Source organism: Zonotrichia leucophrys, chromosome 4A, assembly GCF_028769735.1.
Source record: "Zonotrichia leucophrys gambelii isolate GWCS_2022_RI chromosome 4A, RI_Zleu_2.0, whole genome shotgun sequence".
Taxonomy (NCBI): domain Eukaryota; kingdom Metazoa; phylum Chordata; class Aves; order Passeriformes; family Passerellidae; genus Zonotrichia; species Zonotrichia leucophrys.
Window position 1 is genome coordinate 578,241 of NC_088174.1, and position 13,478 is coordinate 591,718.

A 13,478-nucleotide genomic window follows, 5' to 3' on the forward strand; every position below is an offset into this window, starting at 1 on the left:
ACGCCCCGCGCCCGAACGGGGCGGGGCCGCCGCTGCCATTGGTCCCGCCGCGCCCTCCGCCCCGCCCTGCCGCTTCTCGCCTTCCCATTGGGGGCGTGCGCTGTCAGTCCGAGGCAGATCCTCCCACCGCGCCGCTTTTCGCCATTCCATTGGTTACCAGCGCTGTCACTTGCAGCGACTCGTCCCTCCCCGCCGCTTCTCGCCGGCCTATTGGCCGTACTCGCTGCCACTCTGCGTGGTTGGCCCCGCCCCGGTGCGGACAAGGGAGGGCGGGGTGAGGGCGGGGCGCGGCACGTGTGGGGGCGGGGCCGGGGGCTCCGGTGGGACCGGGCCCGGGCCCGGGCCCGGGGGGTGGTGGGGAGAAGAGGGGGGAAGGAAAGCGCTCCTGTTTGGTTCGGCTTGCTCCCGCCCCGCCCGTCCCGCCCCTCCCGGCGTCTCCCGCCAGACCTCCTGGTGCAGCCCCCGGCGGGGCACGACCGGCGCCGCCCTCCGTTCCTCTTTTTCGTTCTCTCTCACCGGATGCCCACAAGCACCGGGCTTCCGAGCCCCAGCGCCGCGGGGAGCGCACGGGATGCTCCCGCCGTGGGTTCCCCGCCCCTCTCACCCCATCCGCACATCCCCACATTTCGCACAGTAGTTTTCCCACGGTTTTGCACACCCAGACCGTGGGGTTGGGTTCGGGGAGCCCCCTCAGCATCCCACTGCCGGCATCCTGCCACCGGCATCCCATCGATCCGTGGAATCCCACCTCGGGGCATCCCTCCCCTGGCATCCCACCCCCGGCGGCCCCCTCTGGAATCCCACACACAGCGCTCCCGCTGGGCACGTGGCTGCCAGCAAAGGCAGGGCCCGGAGCGTCAAACCCGAGGGGAAATACAGAACTTTTCCCGCGGTTGTTGCTATGGAGACAGGAGCAGACGGGAACCGCTCTTTATCCCTCTCCCTCCTGCCCCGACTCCCCTGTGCGCCCCGCTCGGGACGGAGGAGAAGAACGACGAAGAGGACGACGAGGACGGATGCTGCGGGCACAGTGACAGACACTGACACCGCTTCGTGGCTGAGAACTCCGTGTATTTGCTCCAACGATCCTTAGGATCCCATCAACCCCAAAAATGCTCCCAGGAGCCGGGTCCGGCCGGGCGGGAGGAACCGTAGGTGCGGCAGCTCCGTCCCCGAGCCCACTGGCGCGTCCCAGGGGAAAACAGCGAATCCTGCAATCCCTGGGGCCGGCGGGACCGACGAGGGTCACGGACGGAGCGAAGACCCTCAGAGGCGCTCTGGCCCGCGGTGGCACCGCCGGCTCCCGCTGCCCGGCAAGCCGGGGGCGTCCCGGGAGCGCCAGAGCCGTCCCGGAGCGCCGCCCGAGGCCGGCACGGCGCTGTCCGTGCCCCGCTTCCTCCCGCGCCCCCTCGGGCCCCTCCGGTTCTCCCACCCCGCCCGCCGGACCCGCTGCCATGGCAACCTGGACGTCATCGGGGCGCGCTTTGCGGCAGGGCGCGAGGGCTCGGCGCGACACTCGGTGGCGCTTTGCGGCAGTACCGGCGTGCGGGGCCATGGCGGAGGAGGACCCGGCGGCGGCGGCGGCGGGGAGCGGCAGCGAGAGCGAGGAGGGGGTGAGCGGGGCGGGAAAGAGAGCGACGGGCTCTCCGGGCGGCCTCCGCCGCACTCTGCGGGGCTCCCGGCGCTCTTCTGGCCGGGATGGGCGCAGCGGAGGACGGCGTGGCCGGGCCGGGGGTATCGGGCCGAGGATGTCGGGCCCGGGGCCCGGCCGGGCGGTGCCGTGGGGGCCCCGAGGAGCACGGAGCGGGCGCTGGGGCCATCCCCGCGCTCTGCCAGGCTGGGTGGGTGACCGCGTGTGCTGTGTGGCAGGAGGATGGCGAGCGGCGGCACCGGCAGCTCCTGGAGGCCATCAGCGCCTTGTCCGGACGGAAGCGGTGAGTGGGGGGTACGGGCGCCCCGCGTTTAGGCCCGGGGGCTCCTGCAGCAGCCGCATCCCGGGAGGCTGCACGGGAAGGGGGCGCAGGGGGGACGGTTCCCCGCCCCTGCCCTCCGCACCGGCCTCAAACCCTCCAGAGCAGCCGCGGAATACGAGGAACCTTTGGAGTTGTTTTCTGTCTCTCTCTCGCAGGCGGAAGCTGGCGGAGCGCTCGGAGGCGAGCGGGCAGGTGTCTGAGTTCAATGTCACCTGCAAAGGTGAGGCAGGGAGCTGGGCAGGGCTTGGGGAGCTGGGATGGCGCTGCCCACCGAGAGCCATCCCAGATGTGAGGGCTGGGACAGCTCCCTCACCTGGCAGTGCCACACGTGTTTGTAGGTGCTGGGGAAAAGCTGGTCCTGTCGGAGCTGCTGCAGCCCATTCATCCCAAATCCACGCTGGGCAGCGTGAGGAAGGAGCTGGCCAGAGTGAAGCGGAAGGCAGCGGTGGAGCTGCCACTGAGCAAAGAGGAGGCCAAGAGGGTGAGTGCAGGGAGCTAAGGAGGCCCAAGCTGAGTCCCCAGGACCCCTGTGCCCCTCCCTGATGCCAGCATCACCTTTCTCTGCCCATCCTGCTCCCCCCAGGTGGTGAGGGAGGCCGCCTACGTGACCACTTCGAAGGACGTGGGCAAGTGGCAGCAGGTGGTGCTGCAGAACCGGCGCGCGGAGCAGCTGGTGTTCCCCCTGCGGCAGGACATCGCCACCGTCACCCCTCTGGAGAGAGCCACCTCGGCGTGGAAGGTGCCCGCTGCGGGTCACAGCCTGGGTGGCTCTGGGGCAGCAGCTGGGGCAGGTCGATGTCCCCTGGCTGTGCCGGGGGCAGTGGTGGCAGGCCTAGCCCAGCGGTGACACTGGGCAGGTGCCAGCTGAGCTTGGGAAGGTTGGGAGGGCAGTCAGTGTTCGTCTCACAGGTGTGTAAATTCCATCTGGGACAAGCCAGGTGAGAGGGTTTGGAGCCTGCTCTGTCCCTTCTCCTCCTTGTAGCCTCTCAGGGCCAGGCACATGGAAGTATACCTTGGCCGCAAGTGCTGAGACAGAGGGATTGGTTTGCCAAATGCATGCCTGGAAACACTCCTTACAAAAGAGGGATGTGTTTGGGTTTGAATGCAAGTTCCTGTTGGGTTGTGCTGCTGGCAGGAGTCTACTGCTATCTCTGGGAGTTGTCAGATGCCCAGGTGAGGGAGGGGCAGCCCCTGCTGAACTCCCAACAAACCTGTCACTCACACTGATCTGCCCAAAAGTCCCTTTCTGTTTTGGAGGGACATGGCATTGTGTGGCCATACTTCTTGTGTGATGCCCCCTGGTCAGCCCTGCTTGCTTGGGCCATTTTTCTAATGTGGGAGGAATTCTGCCTGCCCTCACCTGGCCATGTGGCTGGGAGAGTGCCCAAGGGCTGTGGTGTGGGACCTGCGAGTGAGGCTGTGACCACTCAGTCCCCCAAGGCAGGGGGACACTTCTCTGGGCCTTCCACAGACCAGCTTGGGGGCAGTGAGAATGGATGGGGACATCCAGGGGAGCACTGGCCCTTGCAGTTCTCCTCATCCTCTTGCCATGTCTACTGTGCCAACAGGCCCGAACTCCACTGGAGCAGGAGATCTTTGGGTTGCTCCACAAGACACAGCAGCCCATCACAGACCCGCTGCTGACACCTGAGGAGATGGCCTCGGTGCAGGCCATGAGCTTGGAGGAGGTGAGGCTTCACCCCGTTGGGGTCTGGCTCTGGGGAGCTCTTCCTTGGCCCCATCCCTCACCCTGTGCTCCCCATGCCTCACCCCTTGCCCCTGGCAGGCCCGGCGCCGGCGGGCAGAGCTGCAGAAGGCGCGGGCAGTGCAGTCCTACTACGAGGCCAAGGCTCGGCGAGCAAAGCGGATCAAGAGCAAGAAGTGAGGCTGTGCTGGGCTGGGCACGCTGGGAGGGCAGGGCAGCCCTGCCTCACCCATGTCCTGCCCAGCTCTGAGCCTCCCTGTGCCGCAGGTACCACCGCGTGCTCAAGAAGAGCCGGAGGCGCCAGGCCCTGAAGGAGTTTGAGCAGCTGCACAAATCGGACCCTGCGGCTGCCTTGGCACGGCTGGAGGAGCTGGAGCAGCTCAGGATGCAGGTGCTGCATTGGCACCTCTGCCTCACCCCCCGGGAGGGCCCTGCTCCTTGGGGAGCTCTGTGTGATGCTTCTCTTCCCACAGGAGCGGATGAGCCTTAAGCACCAGAACAAGGGAAAATGGGCCCGATCCAGGGCCATTATGGCTAAGTATGACCTCGAGGTAAGATGGAGCCACAGAATGGTTTGGTGAGAAGGGACCTTAAAGCCCATCCAGTTCCACCTCCCTGCCATGGGAAGGGACACTTTCCACTAGACCAAGTTGCTCTGAGCCCTGGCTAACCTGGCCTTGAACATTTCTGGGGATGGGGCAGCCAGAGCTTCTCTGGGCAATCTCTACCTGGGCTTCCCCACCCTCACAAGATAGAATTTCTTCCCAATATCCTGTCTATCCCTGCCTTCTGTCAGTGTGCAGCCATTCCCCCTTGTCCTGTCCCTCCAAGCCACAGTATAAAGTCTCTCTACCTCTTATAATCCCATTTCTATATTGGAATGCTATGACGGGGTGTTCAGCGTTGCCTGGGGAAGGGGGGTAGGCTGAGGTGGGCAGGGAAGGTTGGGAATGTTTTCTCTGTCCTGTGTTAGAGCCTCTCGGTGCCTCCCAGGCCCGCAAGGCCATGCAGGAGCAGCTGGCCAGGAACAAGGAGCTGATGCAGAAGGTGCGGGTGGAGCCCCCCGAGGAGGAGCTGTGTGAGGTGCCCGAGGAGGACACGGACACCGCGGCCTTGCCCATGCCCAGCGAGGCTAATCCCTGGATGCTGGGCAAGCCCAGTGGCCTGGCCCCGGAGCCTGAGGCACAGGAGGGTCCAAGAGATGACAGAGTGCCTGGTGCTGTGGAGAACAAGGACGAGATGGAGGAGGAGGAAGAGGAGCTGTCAGAAGAAGAAGCTCTGCTGCAAGACTTTGAGCAGAAGCGACGAGAGCGAGCAGGGAGCCCCAAGGGGCAGGGCAGAGACCATGGTGAGGAGCTCAAGGCCCAGAGCTGGGTGGGCTGGGAGTGCTGGGAGCTGGACAAAGGGAGGGGGATCTGGGGACAGTTTTTGGCTGATTTCACACAGCTGTCCTTACTCTCTGCCCTGTGGAGTGACCATTTCTACCCTCAACATGTAGGTGCTGATGGGACTGAGATTGGTGCTGAGCAGCCCAGGGACAGCCCAGTCCGCCCTGTCCATGCTGAGGAGCTGGGGGACAGCGCAGTCCCCCCTGTCCATGCTGAGGAGCTGGGGGACAGCGCAGTCCCCCCAGTCTGTGCTGAGGAGCTGGGGGACAGCCGAGACCCCCCAGTCTGTGCTGAGGAGCTGGGGGACAGCTCAGTCCTCCCAGTCTGTGCTGAGGAGCTGGTGGGCACAGGGCCAGAGCCTCCCCCTCAGGCCCAGGAACAGCTCCTGCTCTCGGAGCAACTGCGCCGTGTGCAGACCATGGAGGATGTGGAGAGTCTGGCTAAGGACGAGCTTGTGGAAGAGCAGGAGAAGCTGGTAGCCCTGAGAGCAGGGAAACAAGCACAGCAGCAGGAGGAAGGCAGAGCTGGGGACAGACATACCAAGAAAGCGCCAGCCAAGAAGAAGATGATCAGCTTGGAGGCTGTGCTGGATGGGAAGCCCCAGGAGATGGACTGCCCCAGCCTGCCTGTAGTCCTGGAGGAGGAGGTGAGTGGGACATGCCTCCCCCATGCTCCCCAGCACCCAAAACACCCATCCAGTAATGCCCAAACCTTTAAGTCCCAGTAACCCCAAACCCTCTCCTGGTAACCCTAAACTCCCTTCCAGTAACCCAAACTTCCTTTCAGTAACTCCCAGTAACCCCAAACCAGTTACTCTAAACGTCCTCCTGGTAATTAGAAGACCCAAACTAGTAATTCCCAGTACTCCTAAATCCCCTTATAGTACACCCCAACCCCCCCTCCAGTAATGCCCAGTAACTTGCACCCCCTTCCCACTCTCCCCAGTATGCACAAACCCTCTCCCGCTGCTTTCCAATTTGTCCCAGTCTCTCCAAATTCCCCCAGGAACTGTTAAACCCACTGAGTCTTATCCTCGTGCAGGAGGGCGGCATCGAGCAGCGCGGGATGATCACGGAGGCCTTTGCTGGGGATGATGTGGTCGCTGATTTCCGCCGGGAGAAGCGCAAGGCGGAGGAGGCGGGGAAGCCGCAGCCGGTGAACCTGGTGCTGCCAGGCTGGGGCGAGTGGGGTGGCACGGGCCTGAAACCCAGCGCCAGGAAGGTCAAGAGGTGAGTGGGGGAGAGCTCAGGGTTGCGCCCAGCCCCGTGCCAGCCCTGACCCCTGACTTGCCCGCAGGTTCCTGATCAAGCCGCCGCCAGCGCCTCCGCGGAAGGACCAGCACCTGCCCCACGTCATCATGAGCGAGAAGCGCAACATCCACGCGGCAGCGCATCAGGTGAGGCACGCCTGGTCTCCATGAGAGCTCCAGCACCTGGGCAAACCTGGGGCATTCCTGCGATGCCTTCCCAAAACGTCCACAATCCCTGCCTGTAATCCCTGCCCAAAGCTTAGCCTCCAGTTTAAACAGCTCAGAACTGAAGGAGGAGGGATGTACAGGGCTGCTCCCCTGGTGGTGGTGGTTGTTCCAGCCCTCTTGGGCTCTGCTGGCAGCGGAAAGGGAAGCAGAGTGTGAGTGGGTCCTGGACAAGTGGGAAGTAGTGAGCATTGGGAGCAGCATGGGCTGGAAAACCTGGGCTGGGTGGCTCAGGGCCATTACCCCTGTGGCGTCCCCACAGGTCAGCGAGCTGCCCTTCCCCTTCGAGCGGCACCAGCAGTTTGAGCAGAGCATGCGGACGCCCGTGGGCCCCACGTGGAACACTCAGCGAGCCTTCCAGAAGCTGACAGCCCCTCGAGTCATCACCCGCACCGGCCACATCATCCAGCCCATCTCGGCCGAGGACGTCCCCGACACGGCCCCTGGCAGCGAGGCCAGGCCTGAGGGGGAGGCCATGCCCAGGAGGAAGGCTGGGCCCGGGAAGAAGGCTGTGTTCAGGGGGAAGGCTGTGTCAAAGGGGAAGGCTGTGCCTGGGGAGAAGGCTGTATCCAGGGGGAAGGCTGGGCCCGGGAAGAAGGCTGTGTCCAGGGGGAAGGCTGTGCCTGGGGAGAAAGCTGTGTCCAGGGGGAAGGCTGTGTCCAGGGGGAAGGCTGTGCCTGGGGAGAAGGCACAGCCTCAGCGCAGCAGAGCACGGTAGCTCTCTGTCTGCAGCCTGGGGGCTCAAACTGGAGTGAGCAGAGGAACCAGGAGCAGCAGCAGCAGCTCCTGGTTCTGTCCAGTTCCTTCTTCTACCTCTTTCTCTGCAATAAAACCCAGGGCTGCCCTTCCTGTGCTGTCTGCATGGATGCCTTGGCTGTGTCCAGGGCTAGGTTGGGCCCTCCATCCTCTCCTTGGGGTCCATGCAGGGTCAGGTGCTTTGGATGAGTTGAGGGTGAGAGCTTGGTCAGGAGCTCATAGTGGGGCACATCTAGGAGCATGGTGAGGGACTGGAATAGCTGCCAACATCCTGTCCTTTGTCTTTTATATCCCCATGTTTGTACCTATATAGATCTTTAAATCTTGGCCAAAGGGGTTTTCTCCCCACCTTGTCATGCTGAGCCTGGCCTCAGGAGTGTTTCTCATATCCCACCTGCACTCCCCAAGTACCTGCTCAGCCCTAATAAACCTGATCACCTGGCAATGGCTCTGTCAGGTGCTTCTGCTGCTCTGCACGTGCTGGGGCTGGCTCTGTCCACGGGCAGCCCCCACTCCTGCCCATCTCCAAGCCCTCAGTGTGACAGTGAGGTGCCTCTCGGGGTGGTTGGTGCATTCAGCATCAGTGGAGGGATGTGCCAGAGCTTTACAGACTGGGCAGGGACCCCTCAAGGCCTTTCCCCTGACTTACAACGTGGCCTGTGCTCAGCACCAGTTGGAGAAACTTCCCGGCCCCAGCGCAGGAGCTGGAGCTGCTGCCGATCCCAGGAAACGTCCCTCGTGCCAAGGACGCCTCCTCCCACCTTGGCACTGCAGCCCGGCCCGGGCACGGCCTGAACCCAGGGCCGCCCTTCTCCTCTGCAGCTGGGCCACAGCAGGAGCCGGGGATCGTGCTGTGGGCTCGGGGCGCGGCACCCTCCGTGCTGGCTGCGGCGCTCCGAGAGTCCCGCAGGGCCCTTCCTGGGCTGGGAGGGGACTGGCAACTGACGTGGGGCAGGTGTGGCAGCTTTGCATCCCGAGTGCCTCCGGCCCCTGCAGCACCCGGGGCCGGGGAGTCAGAGGGCGCTGCCCGTGATGGGGCCACGCTTGTGTAGCTTGGCGGGGGGGAAAAAACGGAAAGGGAGCGCAGAGCATTTTCGTGCCGTGACGCCGAGAGCCCCTCGCGAGGCTGGTGGCCCCAGCAGAGCCTGCGTCCCTCTGCCATGGGAAACCTTTGCCTCGGAGATGTCGTGAAGGGCGGGGGGGTGGTGTTTGTTTTAATAAAAGAGGGAGAGGCAGCGTCCCCTGCCAGCGCCTCCACCGGCCTGCAGTGCCCCAGAGCCGCCCCCAGCCCCCGGGGACAGGAGATCCCTGCGGCACCGCTGTCCCTGTCCCTCTTGCAGGGGCCCTCCCTCGCCTGCCCTGGCCAATGGCTCTGCCTTCCTCCTCCCCAGCCCGGACCGTGTTTGGCTAGACACGATGGGCTGTTCCAGCACCCAGCCCTCCTCCTCGGCTCCAGCCCTGGGATGCTCGGGGTACGCGGGCTGGGAACGGTCCGAGGGGCTGTTACAGCCGAGCTGGTTCGGGCGCAGCAGGACCTGCGGGGTGCTGTGCTGCTGTTTGCCTCCCTGCAGGGAGGGGGAACCCCCCACCTGCCTTCAGCCCCCGAATTTGGCCCACCCCACGGCAAGGGATGCTGCTGCCTTGCGTGGTATCACCTGAGTCCCTGAAGAGGGGAGCACTGCCCCCAGGGTCTGGCTCTGCCCCAGCCTGAACTGGGACCTCCCCAGATCCGATGCGATGCTCCCTCCAGGGCCGGGGAGATGGCGGCACCAGGGCAGTGCTCAGGTCCTGCAGAGGACCGAGGCCAGCAGGTGTAACACCAGCTCAGACCTGGAGCAAGCAGGGCTGCAGTTGTCACAAGCTGGATCACCTGGAGCAGCGACAAGAGGTGCAGATCCCTGAATGGATCCCTGCGTCACACAGAGCTGGTGGGTCTGGCAGCCTCAGTGGGGGTGATGCTCGGCGTGGGAGGGAACAGCTGTAGCCACACATCTGGAGCTGCCTCATCCTGTGAGGAACGGCAGCAGTGGACTGGACTGGCTTGAACTGGGGCTTCCAGTATCCAGAGATGCTTCAAAAATAAACGGGGACAGCATTAGCATGAGCTGCTGGGTTGCATAGGAGGGACCCTGGTGCGAGGTGACCACTGGTGCTGTCATCCCCGCCCCTCAAGGCTCCTGCTACAGCACAGGCTTCTCTGGAGCCCCCACATCGAGGCAACACTTGGCCCTCTGACTTCTCTGCAGAAATGGTTTTACTGGGCACAGCAGCTTGGGATTTTTCACTTAATAACCCATCCCAGGTCTGCCGCAGGAAAGGGAGATGCCAGGGATGCCCGCTTGCAGCCTCCCAGGTCGGCAGGGAAGGGGGCAAGAGCCCTTTGCAAGGGCATAGAAACGGGCCGGGGAGCCTGGCACGGCTGCGGGCTGGGGTGGCTCCTGCGGGGACTTCCCCTGCCTGATCGTGTTTCTCGCCGTGACAGCAGGGCCGGCCGCAGGCTGCCACACAGGGTGCGAGTGGAGGGGAGCCTGGACAAAGCCCTGTTGTCGGCGGCCACCGCGTGGGCCCCGGGAGCCCCGGAGCCGCGGCGCGAACGCGCAGCCCTCCCTCGGCAGCCCGAGCGCCGCGTCCCCCGAGAGCCGCGAGCTGCGGTTGCTCTTACTGGCCTACTTTCCGGGCTACGTCAAAGCCGGGCTTACGGAGCAGCGAGCCGCGGCAAGGGCGGCCGAGCTGCTCCCGGTGCCAGCGGGGAGCGGGGGCTAATCCGGGCCCGGGGCCGCCCGGCCTGGCGGGCACACGGCAGCGGGGCAGGGCCGGCGGCGCTGCCGTGGGGCTGGGGACGGGCACGGCCACGGCGAGGTCCCCGGGGCAGGGACCCACCCGGAGCAAGGGCCGCTCCAGCGGCCGGAGCTGCCGCTGCAGCCGAGCTCCCGCACCCCGCGTCCCGGGAGGCCAGAGGGAGCGGGATGGAGTAAAAGGCAGATTTAAAATCAACAAACAAAAGGCTTTTGGTCGCGTTTTTTTTGGGGGGGGGGTTGGTTTTTTTTGTTTCTTTTTTGTTATCTTTTTTAAATGCAGGCTATAAATAACCTGTAAAATATTTCGTCTGGGCTGTTTCTGCAGCTGAAATCTTGTCCCTCTGGCTTCCCAAGCTCAGGATGTGAATGCGAGCACTGAGGCCGTCATGGAGCACCCCTGGATCCCTGGGGTGGATCCCTGGGGTCCTGTACCTTTGCCCATTGGGATCAGGGAATGCCCACGTCCCTGGACACCTTCCAGCCCCCCAGCATGGTCCTCCCCAGCATGGGCCCGAGCTCCACTCCCCGTGTGCGAGAGGGTCTGAGCACCGCCTCCCGACCGGACGGAGGCGAGAGGCTCAGCCTGGCACAGTGCGGGACAAACAGGACAGGGGAGGCAAGTCTGGGGTTGGAACGTCAGGCTCAGAAATGCTCTCCCCAGCACGTCCCGTGGACAGGGGTGGTCCCTGCTCCCCGAGTCTCCCAGCCTCCACCGCCCCGCAGCAGGGCCGCGCTAACCCCGCTCCTCCCGCCGCGGTACCCGGTGCCCGGCGCATCCCGGCCGCATCCGGGCGCCGCAGCGGTTTCCGTGGAGATGGCATCTCCCAAGCCCGCACCGCCCGAGCCGGGGGTTTCCATGGAGATGCCGTATCCAGCACGGCACAACCTGAGCCGGAGATTCTGCCGAGATGCTGTAGTCGGGACCCTCGCCCCGCAGCGGGGCCATTCCCGGGGACGTGGGCGGCCCGGGCCCTCCGTGGCTCGGGGGTGCCCGTGGTGTTATCATCGCTCCTCACACCAGTTCCGTGACAGCGCTGGGACACCAATACCTGCAGCTGTGAACATCCTGGGGGAGCTGTCGCCAGCCTTGTCACCCTCCAGAGTGGGAACCCACTCACTCGGGCTGCATTGTCACATTTGTCAGGGTCTCCAGGAGACGGCAGGTCCCTGCCTGTACCCAGCTGCCTGGAGACGAAAAGGGGAAATCCCCATGTCCCCTGATGACTTTGTCCCAGCTGCCACCCTGCAGCTCCCACAATGACTCGTCAGGGTGGGATATCAGTGGCACCAGGTGGGAAGCTGGCACCGTGCTGCATCCTGCACCAGGGGATGAGGTACCCAGACCCAAACCAGCAGCATCCCAGAGCTGGGGGACACCTGGTTGAGTTCCAGCACAGCCAGCGCACCAAAAACTTCCCGGGGGGAACGTGAAGGGCCTCAAAGGGCAGGACTGAGGCCAAGTGGAAGGGTGAGCAGAGGCAGATGTCCTCCTGGCAGGCAGTTGTGTGTACGTGTGCCCTGGCCAGTGCTATAATAGCAGCTTCGTTTGAGCACAGCTGCCGCAGAGGTGGCACCTTCCGTTCTGCACACGGCAGAGCTCTGGCAAAGCCCAAGCTCCTGCTGCAGAGATGGGGGAGAAGCACGGGAATGCCCCTGGGGCACACGCTGGGACACGCTGGGACACACTCCTGCCCACTTGGTGCCTGTGGGAGATGTGGGGCTGCTTCAGCCCCCGTGTCCTTCCTTCCCTCAGCCCCCTCCATGCTCCTGCTCCACCTCTGCTCCCAACTGGACCTTCCTTGGCCACCCTTGTCCTGCCCAAGCCAAGGCCATCTGGAGCCTCCATGGGGCTTCTCAGCTGGCAGAGCAGCAGCAGCCACGAGCCTGGGGATGATGCCTGAGGCTGGGCACTGCTAGCCATTCCAGCCTCCAACTCCTGGGGGGCCTCGAGCCCCCACACAGCCTGGCCACTGCCAGGACTGCCAGCAGCACTTCCAGCATCCCCAGGCACAGGCTGTCAGATGCAGCACCACAGTCAGAGCACAGCTCTTTGTCTGCTGTTATGATCAGGAGCCCCCCCCTACTGAGGCCGGACCTGAGAAGCTCAGGGCTGGGGGACAGACACTAAAGGAGCTGGAATCTGGAATGGCAGCCTGGAGCAGGGGCAGGCCCTGTTCTGCCCACAGCCAGCTACTCTCCAGAGCCTCGTGCTGCATTCAAAAGGGCTGAAGTGGGGCCGGGGCTCTCTGCAGTCACCCCTCTCACCCCTGCCAGCTCTGCAGGGCTCCTCACCAGATTTCTGGGGCTCCCCTGGCACCCCAACCTCTGCTCACCCACTGTATTCTCCTCCCCTCCATCACTTTGGCCTTGCCTTGGCTGCCAGCTATTCCCTTGGCTCCCAGGCACAACATGGTTCCTCCCTGCCTTATCCTGGTGATCCCACATTCTCACCCGTCAGTGGTGCTCTCCCAGCCCAGTGCTTCTCCTGGGATGTGGAGGAGGAGGAGGAGGGCAGCAGAGACAGCGTGTGCCTGCTGACTCCTGTCTGTGCTGCTCACCATGGGCCATACACACTTCAGCCAGCGCCGAGGCCTGGAGCGGATCAGGAGGAAGAGGCCAATCCCAAACTCCCTTGGATGGTCCAAGAGGAAGCCACCCAAAATCTCAATCCATGAAATTCCCTTCCCGAGGCAGGAGCAGCCTTGTTTTGGCCCCAGCAGCTGGGTTCAAAATGTCAGCCTCTGAGCTCATAACAGATCCAGTTTCTCACGCAGGAGGTGGGACTCTGTCCCATGTCCCTCCGGAGCCGTGTCCCGGGGGAGCAGGGGGAAGAGGGGCTGCACACAGGAAGCAGGCAGCAGCCTGGCCTGGAGTGTGACCCCAGCACTTGGCCTCCCTGCCCACCATCCCCTGCCCCCGACTGCCAGCAGGAAGGACAACACAGCCACTCTGACATTGTCACCCTCTATCTGCACTGCCACCCATGCTGCCAGTGCTTGTTGTCGGAGTGGGACAGCCCATGGAATGTGGGAGGACCAGGGCTGCAGGTAGAGGTGACACCACGCCACAGTGTCACTGCACCAGCCAAACCCAGGTGAGCTCTGCCCACCTCAGAGGGAGCAGCGCGGAGGTTCCTTCTTCAGAAAAGCCCCAAGAAACTCAATGAGAAATCTCCAGACCCCATAGAAATGGACACGCTGTTCCTCCCAATGGAACATCCATCCCCTGGCTCTGCAGTCACAGCCCCACCTTCCCAGTGGAAGCTGAAGTGTCCAGGGAAGAACCAGCCCTGGACATGGAAGTGACATGGAGCACATGGGGCATCACCTCATTCCTCTTCTTCTGGTGCCAGGAACTACAAGCCACCTTTGCTGCCACCAGCTG

The 13,478-nt window shown here is 63.9% G+C and overlaps 1 protein-coding gene across 1 annotated transcript; it reads left to right on the plus strand.

Annotated features, from left to right (window-relative positions):
* Positions 1-1,439: 1,439 nt before the first annotated feature.
* On the plus strand, positions 1,440-7,772 carry UTP14A (UTP14A small subunit processome component). Its single transcript, XM_064712941.1, has 14 exons — positions 1,440-1,613; positions 1,870-1,934; positions 2,129-2,193; positions 2,312-2,454; positions 2,557-2,712; positions 3,542-3,661; positions 3,760-3,854; positions 3,946-4,069; positions 4,152-4,229; positions 4,672-5,026; positions 5,177-5,712; positions 6,108-6,295; positions 6,363-6,462; positions 6,803-7,772. The coding sequence occupies exons 1-14, from the start codon at positions 1,455-1,457 to the stop codon at positions 7,256-7,258; spliced, it is 2,640 nt and encodes an 879-aa protein (XP_064569011.1). The 5' UTR covers positions 1,440-1,454; the 3' UTR covers positions 7,259-7,772.
* The last annotated feature ends 5,706 nt before the right edge of the window (positions 7,773-13,478 follow it).

What these genes read in the sequence shown, in the direction of transcription:
- UTP14A (XM_064712941.1), top strand. Translation starts at nt 1,455, where the DNA reads ATGGCAACCTGGACGTCATCGGGGCGCGCTTTGCGGCAGGGCGCGAGG. An exon ending in AAGCGGATCAAGAGCAAGAA is followed by an intron (nt 3,855 to 3,945) that starts GTGAGGCTGTGC and finishes CCTGTGCCGCAG; the next exon opens with GTACCACCGCGTGCTCAAGA. An exon ending in GGGGCAGGGCAGAGACCATG is followed by an intron (nt 5,027 to 5,176) that starts GTGAGGAGCTCA and finishes CTCAACATGTAG; the next exon opens with GTGCTGATGGGACTGAGATT.